The 18,197-nt window shown below is 45.6% G+C and overlaps 1 protein-coding gene across 3 annotated transcripts in view; it reads left to right on the top strand.

Annotated features, from left to right (window-relative positions):
* Positions 1-9,601: 9,601 nt before the first annotated feature.
* UBL7 (ubiquitin like 7) overlaps positions 9,602-18,197 on the top strand; it is a 162,367-nt gene continuing 153,771 nt past the window's right edge. The window contains exons 1-2 of one of the 3 annotated variants that reach the window (XM_078685072.1): positions 9,602-9,831; positions 12,999-13,343. Coding sequence is in view for 1 of the 3 variants with exons in the window: in XM_078685074.1 (XP_078541200.1) it covers positions 13,057-13,240 (184 nt within the window). In the remaining 2 variants the exon portion in view is untranslated. The remainder of the gene's footprint in view (positions 9,832-12,998; positions 13,344-18,197) is intronic. The other 2 variants (XM_078685073.1, XM_078685074.1) reach the window with 2 other exon arrangements.

Genomic DNA, 18,197 nt, shown 5'->3' with positions numbered 1-18,197 from the left:
TATATGCCCTCACAGAGGCAGAAAACGCCTATCTGCAACAGTATCTGACGAAACTATTAGCGTCAGGATTCATACGCCCCTCTACCTCTCCAGCCTCGTCACCTCTGTTCTTTATACCCAAAAAGGAAGGGGGCTTGCGTACTTGTATCGATTATAGAGCTCTCAACAGAATCACCAGAAAGAATCGATATCCTCTTCCTCTGATACCTGTCCTATTGGACCAATTAAAAGACGCTAAAATCTTTACCAAGCTTGACTTGCGTGGTACCTATCATCTCGTAAGGGTCCGCCGTGGGGATGAATGGAAGACCGCTTTCCGCACTAAATACGGGCTCTACGAGTACCAGGTCATGCCGTTTGGCTTATGCAATGCCCCTGCTGCATTTCAATTTTTTATGGATGAGGTGTTAAGGGGCTTGCTCGATGTGTCATGCATCGTCTATATAGATGATATACTCATCTACTCGGCCACGCAAGAAGAACACCTTCAGCATGTGATGGAAGTGTTAGAAAGACTGCATCGACACGAACTCTTTGCCAAATTAGAGAAATGTCTCTTCCATACCAAGGAGGTCGAATTTCTAGGGTACATCATAGGTCCGGATGGGCTACGGATGGACCATAAGAAAATTCAAGCAATAACACAATGGGAATCCCCTTCTTGTGTGAAGGCCTTGCAAAGCTTTTTAGGTTTTGCGAACTTTTATCGCAGATTCATTCATGGATTTTCTACCATCATTCAGCCTCTGACGCATTTGCTAAAGAAGGGAGCAGTCTTCAAATGGACGGAACCTGCTGAACAGGCGTTTCAGGCGTTGAAGGCTCGTTTTGTTTCCGCACCCATTCTTCGGCATCCGGATGCCACTCAACCTTTCGTGATGGAAACTGACGCGTCACATTACGCTATTGGAGACATTTTATCCCAAAGACATCCGGACACAGGTCAGCTTCATCCTGTCGCTTATTTCTCAAGGAAATTGTCCTCCAGTGAGATTAATTATAGCATTACAGACAAGGAATTGTTGGCCATCAAACGGGCGTGTGAAGAGTGGCGACATCATCTGTTGGGGCCAAGACACACCGTGGAAATCTTTACAGATCACCGTAATCTTCTTTTCTTGAAAAGTGCAAAGGCGTTAACACCTCGCCAGTTACGGTGGTCCTTGTTTTTCTCAGATTTCGACTTCGTAATTAAATATCGCCCTGGCCCTCAAAACGGAAAGGCTGATGCCTTATCAAGACCAGTATCAATATCTCCGGAGTCGGCGTTGGAAGGTGAAGAACCTCCCCTTCTTCTAAACAAAGCAACATTCGAACCATATGTGTCAGCCATAACAAGTCCCACTGATTTCCTAAGACATGTGGAAGAAAAAAGCAATTCGGTAGATGCTCCCTCATGGATAGCTAATGAACCCAGACAAAGAAAACAAAAAGGGAAGCTTCTTTTTCGAGATAAACAGTTGTATCTCCCTGATAAGGAATCACAGTATCAGGTCCTGCAATGGACACATGATTCTTCTTTGAGCGGCCATCCAGGAATCCTCAAGACCCTCCAACATACATTGAGGTACTTTTGGTGGGAAAACATTCGGAAAGACATAGAAGAATATGTATCCAAATGTCCTATATGCATTCAAGCCAAAGCTCAACATCAAAGAAGCAGTGGATTACTACGTTCTATACCGGTACCTTCAGCCCCATGGCACACGGTTTCGATGGATTTCATAGTAGAAATGCCTCTCAGTTTCGGCAACAACACTATTTTAGTGGTGATTGACCATCTCACTAAGATGGGTCATTTCATTGCTTTGACTAAGTTACCCACATCAGGAGAATTGGCTCTGACCTTTATGCAACATGTGGTACGTTTACATGGCATTCCTTCTGTGCTTATCACAGACAGAGGTTCACAGTTCACCTCTAAATTCTGGAAGGCTCTGTGTGAGGTTATGAAAATTGATGCGCGACTTTCAACCAGTTACCACCCTCAGACAGATGGTAAAACAGAAAGACTAAACCAGACGCTAGAACAGTATCTGAGATGCTTTACACTGCAACAGGGAGAAGAATGGAGAACGTTGTTGTGGATGGCAGAATTTGCCTACAATAACACCACTCATTCTTCTTTGGGATGCTCCCCCTTCTTTTGTCTTACGGGTTATCATCCCAATTCTTTGCCTTTTGACCAGCCATGCCCTTCTTCACATCCTACCATACAGCAACATCATGAGCATCTTCAGTCTGTTTAACATGATGCTAAAGAACAGTTGGCGGCAGCCAGAAACCGCGACAAAGTACAGGCTGACAAGAAGAGAACTCCAGAGCCAGTCTATGCAGTGGGCGATAAGGTGTGGTTGAGTACCAAACATTTGAGGCTTAAGGGGAATACACGCTTGCAACCTAAGTTTGTAGGTCCTTATCCCATCGTGGCCGTGGTTAATCCAGTCACCATGAAACTAAAGCTGCCTTCCTCCTGGCATATACATCCCGTGTTCCATGTATCTCTGATGAAACCCTATGTGCAGGGCACGAGACCAATGGTCAGACCTCAGCCCGTGGACATAGAGGGGGATGTCGAGTATGAGGTGAGAGCCGTGCTTGACTCCAGAAGGGTGAGGGGTGCCTTACAATATTTAATAGATTGGAAAGGTTACGGACCGGAGGAACGCTCATGGGAACCTCGCTCTAATTTACATTGTCCCGGGTTACTGAGACGATTCCATTCCAGATATCCTTCTAAGCCTGGAGGACCGCCGGGACGTCGGTCATTGCGAGGGGGTTCTGTCACAATTTAGGTGCCTATGGGGGGAAACTACAGGTCCCAGAATGCTTGGTGGTTAGTCTGTTTTCCCTTTCTTCTGCTCTGTCCTTCACCACATCTATAACTATGTCTGTGGGGAAGCCCTCGCTGCTTGTCACCTGTGTCAGCTACTTTCTGGAACTAGGAACCTTGTTGGGCGCGTTTTTTCTTGCATCGTGTTATTCTGCTTCTTTGATCTGCTGGAGCCGCTTGGGAGCCGCTCTGTGTCCCGCTCTGCAAACCGAGCTGGGAGCCGCTCTGTGACCCGATCTGCAAACCCTGCTGGGAGCCGCTTGGAAGCCGCTCTGTGTCCCGCTCTGCAAACCGAGCTGGAAGCCGCTCTGTGTCCCGCTCTGCAAACCGAGCTGGGAGCCGCTCTGTGACCCGATCTGCAAACCCTGCTGGGAGCCGCTTGGAAGCCGCGCTGTGTCCCGCTCTGCAAACCCTGCTGGGAGCCACCTGGGAGCCGCGCTGTTATATTAAGACTTTAGGGTGAGTGGATGATTTGAATCCAGCTCCCCTTTTTCCTCGCTTGCTTTCTCGTTTTCTTTGGGAACTTATGCTAGTGGCGGACTAGCGTGTGGAAAGTACTTTTGTTTTGTTTTATCCGCTACTTCCTGATTGTGGATTCTGCTGATCTCTTTTGGGTTTTCCATTGAGCTGTTGAGTGGCTCGGACCGGATTTTCACCACAAAGAACTTTGCAGCTGACCTGGGGTTGGTCGAGTTGCATTCACGAAGAACACACTACGCTTCAGATAAGTAGCGTTTACATTGACTATGGGTAATCCACAGAGACTCCGTTAATCTTTTTTCCGTTTAGGGTTCATGGGCAGTTCCCTACTGTTTTTTGTTGTTTACTTTATTTTTTCCTACTTTTGCCCTGATGTGTTGGAGTGCTTGCTGGAGCTTTGACATGTAAGCATATTGGGTACTCAAGTATATAACAAGTAGAGGTGGCCTTGTATTTGAGACAGAGAGTGAATCCTGTGTGTTTTGTGTCTCCATACAGGAACCTGTACCCCGACGTAGGCGAGGTGTATCTCCTATTGTCGAGCCCTGTGGATGGTTTATGGCTGCCAGCCTTTTCTATTTTATTTCCCTTCCCTGGGTGGTGTCCTCTCATGTGAAGTTCCGCTAAGACTCACCTGGGGTACACATCTAGGGAGGAGAGAAACTAGCTTCAACATCGCTCCCGCTGTATCTGAATAAACCAGGTTAGTCAATCTGCAGAACGTGACAGTGTGGTCCCTTAAAAAGTAGAGGCCATATTTGTTTGGGACTCACTTTCGTGTTCAAACTGACTACAGACCTCTCAGATGGCTCATGCAGATGAGAGTGGAGAATCCCAAGCGGTTAAGGTAGTCCATTTCCCTACAGGGAATGGACTTTACAGTGGAACACAGACCTGGGGTTGCCCATGCAAATGCAGATGGACTTTCCAGTTTTTTCCACTTAGCTAATGAGGACTACCAGGGTGTAGGTTAGTAACCCATTACCTTTCATTTGGGGGGAGAGGGGGCTATGTTGCAAAGTCATCCTGTGCCCTGGGCATCCCCCAACTTTTTGCTGACTGATGCTGGTGGTAACTGCTTTTGACTGACCCTGGGCTCTGCCTAACCAGGCCCAGGGCCAGTGCTAAGCTGCAAAGAACACATTAGAATACAGTTACAACACATAACATATGCTAGGGTACACTATGGTATGGTGGGATACTCCTGTAATTGGCATGACCTACCGCATCAGACCCTAGTATATAATAGGGCAGGGGACGGAAACTGCCTAGAAGTCCCCAGTGCCCTGGGGCATGGCGGTTTAGAGGGTACAGCTTTTTCTGCACTTACATGTGTGCAATGCTGAAGCCTGATGTCAGTTTAAAAGCAGCCCTGGGTGCCAGGACTGCTTTTAAAAAGTAAACGATGGCCAAACTCGACTTTTGTGGTAGGGGCACTTACAAATGGAAAACCTACAATGTTTTGGCATATTAGGGACCCCCAGGGTATCCCCTAGGTATCCCAGGGGTGGGGGTCAGATATGTATAAGGTAAAGCCTTATAAAATGTGTTTTTTCATGCCTGGGTAAAGTGACATTTCACATTTCACTCTCCACATTGTGTTACAGTGTTACAGTGCTGCTCAAATTCGACTTTGATGCTAGGAGCACTGGGTAAGGAGGATCTGCAATATTTCTGCAGATTCAGAACCCCTAATGTTTCCCCTAGTTGCACAGGGGGTGGGGGTCCTGTAGAAATGAGGGAAATACTTATAAAACATGTTTTTATAAGCCCTGGTGCTAGAAAACTGGCCCAAGTGATTTTCCCCATTGTAAATCCCATGGCCCATAGGTTAACATGGTAGAAATGTATTGATTAATAACTATTGATAGGAGAGGACTAGTCTGACCATTCAAAGACTTCCCAGAATTGTGGTAGTAAATCCAACAATATCATATTGCTGAATTTCGCCTGAAGTGTACATACAAGAAGTTATAAGACTTTCTTGTTTGAAAGTCCAAATTCAGTCTTACAGTTGTCTGCCCTGATTGGTCAGAGATAAGTGGATTAGCCGGGCTGCTTTGAAGAGGTGATAAAGAGCCCCTGGGGTTACCAACTCTGCTGGGAGGGCAGTGTGCTAGTCCAGAGGAATGCCAGGCCAGGGGGTGGAGTCTTAAACCATGCTCTTCAAAGGCAGAGGGGAGGCCTGGGTGTCAGTTACACTTGTACACTCTTGACCAAGAGTCAGGGCTAGGTTTAAGGAAGGTATGTGCAAATGGTAGGGGGCAGCCCATGGAAATAAGCCATCCCAGGGGGTGTGTTTAGTCATCTCTTACCTCCGTGCTGGAAAATCAGCCATTATGAATTTGGAAGATTTGATGCACTCTGGGACAAACTAATGCCACACTCTACAGGATGTGGTCATAACTATGAGGATTTACCCTGCTCTCATTGGTCAGAGGTGACCTGATGCTTGACCCAGATAATTTTGAATAAGTATCTGAGAGGGGCAGAGCCCACCAGATGTGCTGCTTGAAACTTACTGAAGCAAGAAGTGCCATGCTGAGAAGTTTTGCTGTGCAAACATTTCTATGGTCTCACTTCTGAAGATTGCACCAACTGAAACTGCAGCCCTGTGGATTACCTTGCTGCAAAAGAACTAAAGAGTGGACTTCCTGCAAGCTACAGGTTAGCAGAGCTCACGTGGACATCCCCACAAAGAATTCCCAGCCTGGAGTACCAGTGGATTTGTAAGTGTTTTGTTCAAGTGGATTGCGGAATTGAAGTTTCACACTTTCAAGGACCCTCTTGAAGATTCCAGAACCTTGGATTGTGTGTTGGATACTTTGGGACCTGCAACCAGAACTTCAGGAAGGAGTTCTTACTGGACCCCACCTGCTGGGGAAGGCGCACAACATATTTGGTGAGATTCTCCAGAACCATTTTAGACGTGTCCCTGTCAAAGAAAACGAAATGACTAAAAGGGGCACTGTTGGTTTCTAAGCACTAGAAAGTGACTCATCTTTAAAAATTCATATCTCTGGTTCCCTACAGTGGATTTTTTTTCATTTTGGTGTCATTTAAAAGATACAAATATTACCTATATTAATAAATTGGTGTTGGATTTTTATTTTGTGTTCTGTTTTAATTATTTACTGAAATTGTGTTTTTAAATGCTTTACATACCTGTCTTTGAAGTTAAGCCTGTCTCCTCGCAGCCACGTTGCCAAGGCTTGAGCATAGGAATAATTTTCTAAGACCTATGCTGGGTCCTACCATGTGTTAGTGGCCTTATTGCCAGTGGCAGATCTACATTTGCCCCTACCAATAACTCACTTTCCAACAAGAGTACTGAATTAATGTAACAAGCAGAACTCAAGGGTTCTGTTAATTTCCTGATGCTGTACTGACTTTATTTACACTGCTGAATTCAATTTTTGTGCAGCATGACTTTGTGTAGAGATGTTCCCTGTAACTGTAGGCTGGCTAAACCATGACGCTCTTTAAAAAGTAAAGTACATTAGGAAGCCAAATAGAAGAAACAGTGAGTGACACTTCACATACTCTGTATCAGCTGCTGTGAGCCCCATTAACGGTATGGGCCAGCTGCGACGACTGCCCAGGAACAGTCCCGGGCAGTGCCACGGCCGCAGTCCAGATTGGACACTCAACCAACGTGCGTGGGTGGCATTGGCTGCACTGGAGTGCAGGGTGGCTTCTGAGGCAATCATGCACCGCCACCCACCTGCCACAGCCAAATCATTATGCTGGCTGGGCCGCGTGCTGCAAGCTGCACTGGCAGGATCCCAGTGCGCAGGCCTCCAAAGAACATAAACTATGCTGCGCAGCCGTGTCCGCCAGTGGCGCCTATGGTGATTGAGCAAATTAGATCATGGGCCAGACTTGTGACCTGATGTCAGTCATTGACGGTGTTGGATGGAATAATCAGAGCTCGAGTTGGTGTACCACGCGGGTGGACGGCGTCCCCCCACTGATTTTAACTTATTTTACCGGGTGGATGCCGTCCCCCCTGAAAAGATGAACTTGCTGAGGAATAAAGTGTTTTCTTGCCAAAAAGTGGCTCAGGGTTTATTTCAGACAACATGAACTCGCATTCAAAACGGAAGTTAGGAGCCCCTAATGTCACCAAAGTGATTTACAGAAAAGTAATAACTAGAATAAGCAAAATGAAATATTCTGGCAGTGGCCAGGGCATTCTGGGGAAGCCGGCAGAAACGATGCTGGCATTCATTTTGACTAGGAAAACAGCAGGGCACCTCGGGTGACCTGAAATGGAAGAGAGCCTATGTACGAGGAATGTCGTAAATCTGACTCAGGCTCTATGCGCCTCTCGAAGGCATAAGCGGCCTCTTTTAGGTGACTTTGATGTAATAAAGCGATACAAAAGGGGATGATGGACGGAGCGTTTGAGCAAATCAAACACTCACCCCCAGTCAACTGATCTGGGTTTAATCCATCACCATTCTTTAGCCCACTCAGCCACCCCAGTTCAGACATGGCTATATGCAAATCAGTCTGACCCTGTGCCTCATGGGAACAGTCCAGCCCAAACTGCCAAGCCATATCTTCCCTGGACCGGAAACAAGCATCCTGGGACCTGTTTCAGATTCATAATCTGGGGTGGCAGAGTTGGCTAAAGAACGGTGATGGATTAAACCCAGATCTGTTGACTGAGAGTGAATGTTTGATTGGTTCAGATGCTCCGTCCATCACCACCCCCTTTTATACCACTTTGTTCACCATAAGTTGGCAGGGTATGCTCAGACGTGAGTCGCTTGCTCACTTTGCCACTGGATTCAAGCAAGCCGGGCTGAAGAAGGCTGAAATGCCAGAAACCCGTCCTGGGAAGCTTGATTCCGGTCCATGGAAGACATGGCTTGGCAGTTAGGGCTGGACTGTTCCCATGAGGCACAGGGTCAGACTGATTTGCATATGGCCATGTCTGAACTGGGGTGGCGGAGTGAGCTATAGAACGGTGATGGATTAAACCCAGATCAGTTGACTGGGGGTGAGTGTTTGTATTGTCAACGCTCCGTCCATCATCGTCACTGCCTGTCGTGATGTGACTTCCTGTCTTTGAGCGTCCCCCCCACTTCTTTATTTAGGACTTATGCCCTGGGAATAATGTAACCAGCGGCAAACCGAGCCAGCCCCCTTAGCCTGCCATGAGCTGAGCCAGCCCCCAAGTTAAGAGCTTGGCAGTCAGTAGAGGTGTTAAATTGCAGCGCTCCTGCACACAGCTGAGGAGCTATAAATGCGTGACAGCATATTTCAGTGCGGTGATGCGGATCACCTCACTGAAATGCATTAGTCTAACACCTGATGTGCGATACTTGGCAGGGCTGTCATTATCAAAGGCAGCTTAATATTAAACCTTGTCATCAACGTTATATGTATGATATATTCAGGGGGATGAAAAAACTTGAGGGGGGGTCTCTCGAAGGGGCGTGGCTGATATAATTAAGGGCGTGGCTTAACACGTTTATGCTAAAAAAAACTATGCTCAGCATAATGTGCCGCCTGACTGGTATTTTGCTGCTTCTCTTATTGCCTCCACATATACAAAACAACAAGTAACATTTCAACTACAACAAGACAGGATTATTGGCTTTGTCAAAGGTTGTTAGTTGCATAAGATAAATATACTACATACAACTGTGATTTCCTTCTATTTGATATGGAAAATGCTTTTGTTTTTTTGCGCGAGAGGTTGTGGCGTAATGGCCAGAGCTTGCAACTTCAGAGCTGAGGAAGCGGGTTTGAGTCTCGGCATCAGCTCAATATCCTTTGTTTTGGGCAAATCACTTAATCGTCGGTGACTACTAAAAAATAAATGAACATGTCCAAGTAGGTTCTTATGTAAAGAACTTCGAGTTTTGCAATATAGAACTGAAAAAAAATAGAATTTACATAAGAATAGGTGAACAGCTACAGAGTTAATATTTTTTTCCCATTCTGAGAGCGAAGATTGAGAGGCCGACAGACCGGGATCGTTTTGGCACCTGCTTTTTAAGAACTGCCGGTGCTCAGCATCGGAAAGCCCCGCCAACTTAAAGTCCTGGATAAATTTATTAATAACGTTATTTCTGCTTTCCCTGCTACTGCATGTAAGCATTACTTTTGGTGAAAAGTTCCCACCACGCAGCCGCGGTTATCCCATTGTGATATGTTATATACACAGAGGTTTTGTTTCGCAGCATGGCCCCGGTGCTGGCACATTCTGAGCGAGAGTAAGTGCTCTAGTTCTATCTCAATTGCGCTGTGCTGCCAACAAAGACAACGGACTATAGCATGAGCGCCGCTAACAGAGACGACGGGCTGTTGCTTTCCCTTGACGCATCTAACACAGAGGCTCTCAGCTGGTTCCGTTTTCGTCTTGAACGTCGCAGGATCGAATAGCAGTGGTCTTTACACAAACCAACACCGTTTCCTCGGTTACTGACGTATCCGCCCCATACCCATCAGCTCCGCCCTTTCTCTGTGCCCCGCCTCTGGTTCAAGTATAAGGTGAAGAAAAGGTACGGGCTTTTCGGGATTGTCTGATTCGGATTTGGGACGAGCGTCAGGAGAGTGAGAAGGGGCAACATGAAAGCACCCGTAAACGGCAGGAGGGGTGGCGGGAAAGATGCAGGAGCCAGTCGAGGGAGCGGGGTGGGGAGCAGCAGAGGAAGGGGAGCAGGGGCCGGCACAGGTGGTAGTATGAGGGGCAAAGCAAGAGGTGGACGAGGAGTGATGGGTGTCCGGGGTGGGAGCTGTGTGGTAGGCAGAGGGCGGGGAGGCGTAATTGGAGGGGGCGAAATGGATGTCTGCAGTAGGGGAAGAGGCGGCAGGGGTGGACGAGGCAGTGCCATAGGAGCAAAGGGTAGCTTGAGAGGAACACCTACTCGGGGTGGGATGCTGAGAGGCACGAGAGGATATGGTAAATGTGGAATCGTGAGTAGAACTCGAGGTGGTCTCATGGGTGGGAGGAAGGGAGAAGAGTGCGAATCGACATGCGAACGAGGAGGCCGCGGTGCAAGAGGGTTGGGTGGCATGGGAAAAAGAGGCAAATTTGCTTGCTCGGGAGGGAGAGGGAGAGGGATCAGAGGCAGAGGAAGTGGGGTGAAAAGAGGAGGTGGTAAAATGGGGCTTACGTGTGGCGGGTGTTCTGACAGTGATGAAGAGTGTAGTTTAAGCGAGGAAGGAGATTGCAGCAGTGAGGAATGTGGTATGAGACGGGGTGGCAGAAAACATGTGTGGGCCTGTGAGAGACTCGGTAGAGGAAAACTTATGGCTGGAGGGCAGAGTAGGGGAGAAGGTGGCCTGAGGCAAGGAGGAAGTGTTATGAAAAGGGGTGCAAGAAAAACAAGAGGGCACTTGATGGGGGCTCGTGGTGGCTTGAGTGAGGATGACGATTATATGAGTGATGGGAAGTGTGGCATGATAGGATGCAATCTGAAAAGGGGAGTGGGACGGAGTAGCCTGGGGGGTAGTGGAATGAGAGGAGTAAGAGGTAGGGGTCTGGGATCTGGCAGAAGGAGTGAGGGTGCGGTGACGGGAGCTAGCACAAGAAGGAGAAAGCCAAGTGACAAGTGTTCATCCGGTGGTTGTAAAAGAGAGCGCATAGTCAGCTGTAGAGGTGACTCCTTGGAAGGTACGGTGGGCTCTATTAAAGGGAAGAGAAGTGGCTCAAAAAAGGCAGTGGGCTTCGCGAGAGGAAGAGGAGGAAGTTTCAAGGTCTCTGGGTCTTCCTTAAAGGGGTCGGGAGGTTTTAGGAGCTGGGCGAGACCCATCACTAGATTGGCTTCTGTATGCCTTAAGAGCGGAGGGCTTTCCAGTAGCTCATCTGAGTCTTCTGAAAGTTGGTCACAAACTCCCAAGAGGGTGTCTGTGGGTTTAAAGAATGTCCCTTTTACCCAAACAATTGACCTATCTTTACAGTGGCAGGGGTCGGCATCTCTGAAGAAGGCACCTGCGCATCTGATTAAGGTGCCTGCTGCTCGGACCATAGGAAAAGCACGTGTTAAAAAAGGACCATTGAGCCCCCAAAGAGAAGGGAGGTTGCCCAGTAAAACGGCCTTATCCTCCGATACTTTGCAAGATGGTAAAAGGAGAGCGCTGGGGTCCTCGAGACGTAAATCTGCAATTGCTGGGAAAGGCCAAATGATCTCTTATGATCTGCCACGGCCCACATGCAATTCCCCATCCTCTGAGAGCTGCCCAGTCTCTTCTACCAGGCGATCACACCAAGGCATCCAAAGGAAACTGTATGCCCCCGTTGGAACAGAAGAAGCAGAGTCTGCTGAAAGTGGTTCTCGTTCTCACAGGAAGCCTGGGTCATCTAGGGTAGTTCATGAAGGGGCAAGTAGAGTGCGGCGGTCTCTCGAAGGAGCAGCTGTGTCTAGCAGGAAAGGATCACTGCCCTGCACAGGAGAGATGCTTCGGAAAAAAGTGCAAAGGCTCTCAAGCAGGCAGTCTTGTTCATCGGGGAGTGGGTCTTGCTCGTCAGGGAGCAGATCTGGCTCATCGGGGAGCATATCTGGCTCATCGGGGAGTGAGTCAGACTGCGGATCTTGCCTGTCGGGGAGTGGGTCTGGCTCATCTGAAAGCGAGTGTGCCTCTCAAGCGAAGGACTTGAAATCCCCTAAAAGTAGACTTGTATTGCATAAGAAGGAACACGATCCACCCAGGAAAGGGATATTGGCTCGCAGAAAGAGAATTGTCTCTCTTAACAGGGGCAAAGGACTCCACAAACTAGGTGTAATGCCTCTGAGGAAGGGCATGCATCTCCCGAGGAGAACAGTCAGTAAAAGGCAGGAGTCTGGGCTCTCCAAGATTAGGATGCCACCTACAGGGAGCAGGCCTGAATTCCTAGCTAGTCAGTTTCCAAAGGTGAGAATAAATTCTCCCAAAAGGTTACCTAAGGTTTCCAGGATGTCAACAGTGAACTCCAAAACAGCGACAGTGGTCGAAAACATATAAGGTCAAGTCAATTAGAACCTAAGTAATGAGCCAGCTCTTTGGCTTGTGGTGGGTTTAATTGGGATACCAATATTTCAACTGGGCATATTTAGGGTCACTGTGGGTATAATATTTCTAGAAGACCTGTTTGGAGCCCTGAGTGAGTTTTGAAGGCTGTAAGAATGGGGTAACAGGATATTATGGTGTTGTCAAGTAGGGGGGATCACAAGGTAAACCCAGGTACAGGGGCTCACGCATTGGGACTTATTTGTGATAGAAAAATAAGTCTTCTTGTAGGAAGCTGCCAGTTGGCCAACAGTGACTTTGTTTTCTGAGACCTTTTTTAGTTTTACTTTACTACAAATTACACAGTACATGGGCACAAAAAAATCACTAGAAGTTACTTGGAATAAATATAAAATAGGTGCGGTGTGGATAGTAGAACTTTTTTTGAGTTATGCACGGACATGGAACAGTTCCATTATATAATTGTAATGGATACTGCAAGAAAGCACTGGGTGTCAGACTGGCTGGCAAAGGGGTGGTGGGAGGAATTGTCGAAAATGGACATAGTTAGAACTTCCAGAGCAAAAGGATGAGGGTGAACTCAGTAAGCTGATACCTCTAGTGGCTGCCTCTGGAATATCATAGAAACAAGGTGACTATTCGACTTCACTCTAGCTCTATTCTTCTCTTCGATGGGAAAGACGCTTGTAACTTTTACTACTCTTTCTTTCTTACTCAGGGGTTCCTTATATTTTCTCTTCATCTACTTTGCTAAGTTGTTTGTGTGCCACAGAAGAATGCCTCTGCCAGAATGGCATATAGCAGTAAAGTTGGCAGATCAACCTTTTGCTCCCAAATCCATCCTGCGGCTGCCAGAGAGTGAGTCAGGAGAGTGCGCACAAGGAGGGTACAAAATAGCATCTCTAAAGCAATTAATCACAAGAAAACTTCAGGAGTCTGTTCCTGACCCAGAACTTATTGGTAAGTGATATTTGAATTGCTTGTTGCATGGCAGAAGGCATCAAAGTATTTCAGTGATTAATATTGTATAGCAAGTTTTCCCAGGGGTGGTCCACAAGTAATGGTTCCATAATAGTTTTTTTTTTCTTCAGGATGATTACTGACCAAGTTAATTCATTTGATTTAAGTTCACTGTATGTAAACTTATTTCATGTTGATAACCTGAAAATTTAGAATGGATTTGGCCCTCCCAGAACAACTTTGATCAGCCCTGTGGTATCGCATCACGCGGACTGAGCAAGGGTAATGTAGAGGCTGATAGAGGCAAGTTCTTTAAACCTTGCTCTCTGTCATGTTGTGATAGATTTGTTTCCTGTGTAGTGACTGAGTCTGAGCTTTCCCTTCCTTGTTCTGTTCTGCGCCGGGATGCCCCAGGGTAACTGAGCGCGCTACAAATTTCATATAATAATAATAATAATAATACCTGCCATATGCTTCTTGAAATGGCCCATGACTTTGCTCATTATGGCTAGTGGCCCCAAATGGCTAAGTGTGGCATCCTGGCCAATGGTGACATGTAGAACCATTGGTCAGGGTTCTACATGACTCGTATTCCATTTTGAGTCAGTTGGCCTAGGCTCTTTAACTTAATGGTTCAATGTATTTGTATCTAATAAATACATAACTTAATTCACCTCGTTTGTCCCTCTTATGAAATGTAACACTGGCGACGAGAATGGGATAGATATAGAAGTGATGGCTGATTCTGGTGCTCGTCGCACTTTAATTGGTGATAATTACCTTAAGAAATTTCCCAATATTGAATTATTGCCTTCTGATATAAAACTGGTTGGTTATGGGAACAGACCCATTGATGTTTTGGGATATTTTGTTGCGAGAATCAATTTTAAAGGCATTACTATAACTGCTAATGTGTATGTTGCCAAAGAAGGTTCTTGTCTATTAGGATGGCCACAACAAAGGGATCTGCTCATCACATTAGATCCCAACCATCCTAAACAAGTGTTAGGTTACACTGATTGTATTGCTCAAGTTCAAGATGATAAGGTAACTGATTGGGAGAAATTATATCCAGAAGTTGTTGCAACTAAACTGGGTTTACTAAAAGATTTTGTTCATAAGATTATTCTGAAGCAAAATACTACATCCAAGGTCCATACGGTTCGAAATGTCCCTTTAGCTATGAGACAAACGGTTAACGAAGAATTGGATAGATTTCATATTGGAGATTGGGTACGAGTGAAGAAGGGGAGATTAATAAAGGCTGGAGAATCTAAGTTTTCTATGCCAATGAAAGTAGTCAGAGTTGATCAGGTTGTAGAGCTAACTGATGGGAATGTGTGGAGTTTGAGCAAGGTTGTTAAAGTGCCTGCATGTTTATGGTCTAACCTTGATAAATCTTCTGGTGCAAATAACACTTCACTACATCAACAAAACCATAATGATACTAAGAATGAAGCCACCTCAAGGTTAAAATTCAAACCAGCCTGGTGTAAAGATTTTGTCATGGCATAATTTCCGTTTATCTTAATTTGATATTTTTGTTAGGATTGTATATGTTTCGCAAAGATATCAGCTGAATATGTTTTTGTATCTTTTACCTTTTCTGATATTTAATTTTGCTACTGATGTTGTATATAGTTCAATTACATAACATGTTATACTATTCTTTTGATAACTTTGTATTGACGAAAGGGGATGTGTGGCATCCTGTCCAATGGTGACATGTAGAACCATTGGCCAGGGTTCTACATGACTCCTATTCCATTTTGAGTCAGTTGGCCCAGGCTCTTTAACTTAATGGTTCAATGTATTTGTATCTAATAAATACATAACTTAATTCACCTTGTTTGTCCCTTTTATGAAATGTAACACTAAGCATCTCTAGCCTTGTATTTGGTGGCAATAGTTTAGACTGGATTAACAGCTTTCCCTATCTTGAGGTCTTTAATTGATTCCTCTGGGGCTTGAGGTACTCCCATTTTAAATTGTCGTACACAGCTCATCTGAACAGTGGGCACACTTTTTAATCTGCCCTACTGGCCATACAACTGTATTCCGTGCTGGGGTGTGGGGTTACACTAACTGATAATCCATTCAGTTTGAGGAGAAGCGCTTCTAGCACCTTTTCACATTTTAATATATGTGCCACAAAAAACTGGGGCTTCCATATATAGAAGAACATCTTAAAATGGCGCTCGATACCTTTGTGGCTATTGATTTGACTTAACCCTGAAGTGAGCTTAAATTGCAATCTAACTAGAGATCGTCCTTCTTGTGACAAAAGAACTCTGTGTATCATGGCTTGTCTATTTTCATAAAACTCTTGACAGGTAAGGGTGATCTTCCCTGGTTGATAATCTAAACCTATGTATGAGTTGCCACATTTTTTTTTTTTTTAGTCCCAGTTTTTGGAAAGCTAGTGTCTTCGTAAGCAAGAATTCGAGCTGATGAAACCAATAAAGGCCTATTCCTATTTAAAAATGAGCTTCGACTTAGATCCCTAGTTGTCAGTGGCTTAAGGGCAATGAGAAAGGTTATTACTGTTCCCAGGCAGAAAAGGGATAGTCAAATATTTGCTTTGCTTCTCGCTAGATCTTCCGACCGGTCCTTCCATAAGCACTTGTCCGTGTGATGATGTCTGAACTATCTCTAGTGCACTTTAATTTATTATGCAAATTTGACACTACTTTTATCATGCGGTTCTTAATCCTATTCTTTTGAATGAAAACTCAAATTTGTACAGTGCAGAGTAGCTTTGTCTTTTTACAACTTTTAAATGATGGAAAGGTATGTTTTATAGGCTAGAGTTCTTCTTGAAGTTAGTCAGTTCATTGTAGAAAGTCAATGCTTTTGTAAGTCTCTAAGTTTACATGTTTTATCTGTCTGATTATTAACGTATCAATTGATTGAGTATTTTACTAATATTTTTACGTTTTTAGGTCTCGCCTGTCAATGCGCATGCTCATTGAGCTTGCGAGACTATAGGGGCTTAAACGAGTGTAACTAGACTTGCGATTTGATGCAGTGCATGTGCGCTTTTAGCTCAATGCGCAATCGCAATGAGTTAAAATGCGCGTGCACAGCATCAAATCGCCAGCCATCTGTTGCCCAGCTTGGTGCCGCCAGCAGCTCTTCCCGCTCCACCCCCTGCTGCATCAAAGGCTTTCGTGCTTTCAGTTTCACGGCCGCCAGGCCGTGTCTCCTTTTCTTTTAACTTGTTTACCTTTTCGCGGCCACGTTTATTTAACTTGTTTCTTTGAGGTATGCTTCGGGCTTGTTTAAAATAGTTATGGGTTTCAGTGAAAACTTGAATATTTGCTGTTCATTCTGTAAACCCGACTGCTTCAATTTAGACCCAGTGAATTACTAAATCCAGTTTTTTCGAAACTTAAATCTATTTACCCTAGTTTTGGATGGCCAACGAAACGCAAATTGTTTGGCCGTTTAACAAAATAATTGTGTAATGTGCGTCTTGTCGCTTTATAGGGAAATACATCTGAAGTGCCTGCACACCCATGAATTGCAGCTGTTGCACTGTGACTACTTTGTTGCAAAGCTCTGTAACCATCGCCGTGACAAAACAAATTACTAGAAAGTTGGATTGAAAGTTTTCTGTAACCACCAAAACACCTACACGTAACCCGCTGAGTAACCTACCCTTGGCAGCCACCTAATCTAGTCTGAGCGCGCGTGCGCTCTCTCGCGCCCCTCCTTCCTGTCTCACCCTGCTAAACGCTAGACCCGAGACAAGTAATAAGAACTCCAGTGACCAGTGTGGTCACTCAATCACGACACCAAGTCGCTTCCCACATAGTGTCATAACAAGTACAACAGTCTTCCAGCCACATACTCCAACAAGGTGTAGCTGTCCCATAGTGCACTTCGGCGCCTCGCAGGGGTATGAACCAGAGCACAAATGCAATTGCAATACAGTGGCCCCTCGGCAGCCCAGAGTTGCACCTTCCACTCGTCATTTTCCACATCACTGTTTAAATACTCATTATTTCTGTTCCCTGTATTTACAAATAAGGGAATTCCCCAGTTTGACTTTGCACCCAGAGCGCTACAATAATGAGTCATACAGTCTAGTTTGTGTTACATCATCCTCGGAAAACTGGTGTGAAATATTTTGCGCCGGTACGTCAATGAAGCCCTGGTGGGGACCGGGTGACTTGAGTTCTCATCTGAAAGTTATGCACTTCAGCAGTGTCTGATTTTTGAATAACGTGAAAGGTATTTTCCATTGCTCTTCTCTCTGCCACGCCAAGGCTGCGTGGTCGAATTCCAACAGACAGACCAAACAAAGCCACGCTTGCGCAGTAACATATTTGACATTCTAATCTGAGTGGAGGTTTCGGTGGGGAACGGCAGGTTTTCCACTCCTTTCGAGGTGGGGTGCTACGAAATCATTGATGGACCAATGCACAAATGTTTTTTGCACATTCAAAGTCGATTTGGGTGCACAAAAAGCTATTTCAAAGGGTAGGTTCACAATCCGGATGTACACAATCAGGAATAGTGTAGTTTTTACACATGCATTGGGCCTTTGCGAATATGGAAATTCCACCAGTCTGGTGGGTTTCTTGTTTCTTTAGGGCAACATCTCCCTTCCCTCCTCTCCCCGAGGACCCTTCGAGTCTCTTGAACTAACAGCCAATCAACCCCTTCCATTTGTACTTCTAATGGCCTTCCTCTCTTAGCCCTTTTAACTGAACCTACCAGTCCTTTGTGCTCCAGACACAAGAGTCCTATTCTTACTTTCTTCCCAGCAATATTCTGCCCGCTAGGTGTTAGTTTGAGAAAAGCAGACAATTACCTTCTTTAAAACCTTTTTTTTCACAAACGGTGTGCTGGAAATGTTATGCAGCAGAATGAACTTGCTTGAGTGCAAAGTCTTCTAACTGTAGAACCTAATGTGTGTTTTCACCTCCCCTCAGTCCTTGATCAGGACACG

Source organism: Lissotriton helveticus, chromosome 3_2 (assembly GCF_964261635.1).
Source record: "Lissotriton helveticus chromosome 3_2, aLisHel1.1, whole genome shotgun sequence".
In the NCBI taxonomy this organism is placed as follows: Eukaryota; Metazoa; Chordata; class Amphibia; order Caudata; family Salamandridae; genus Lissotriton; species Lissotriton helveticus.
This window is presented reverse-complemented; position numbering and strand designations above follow the sequence as displayed.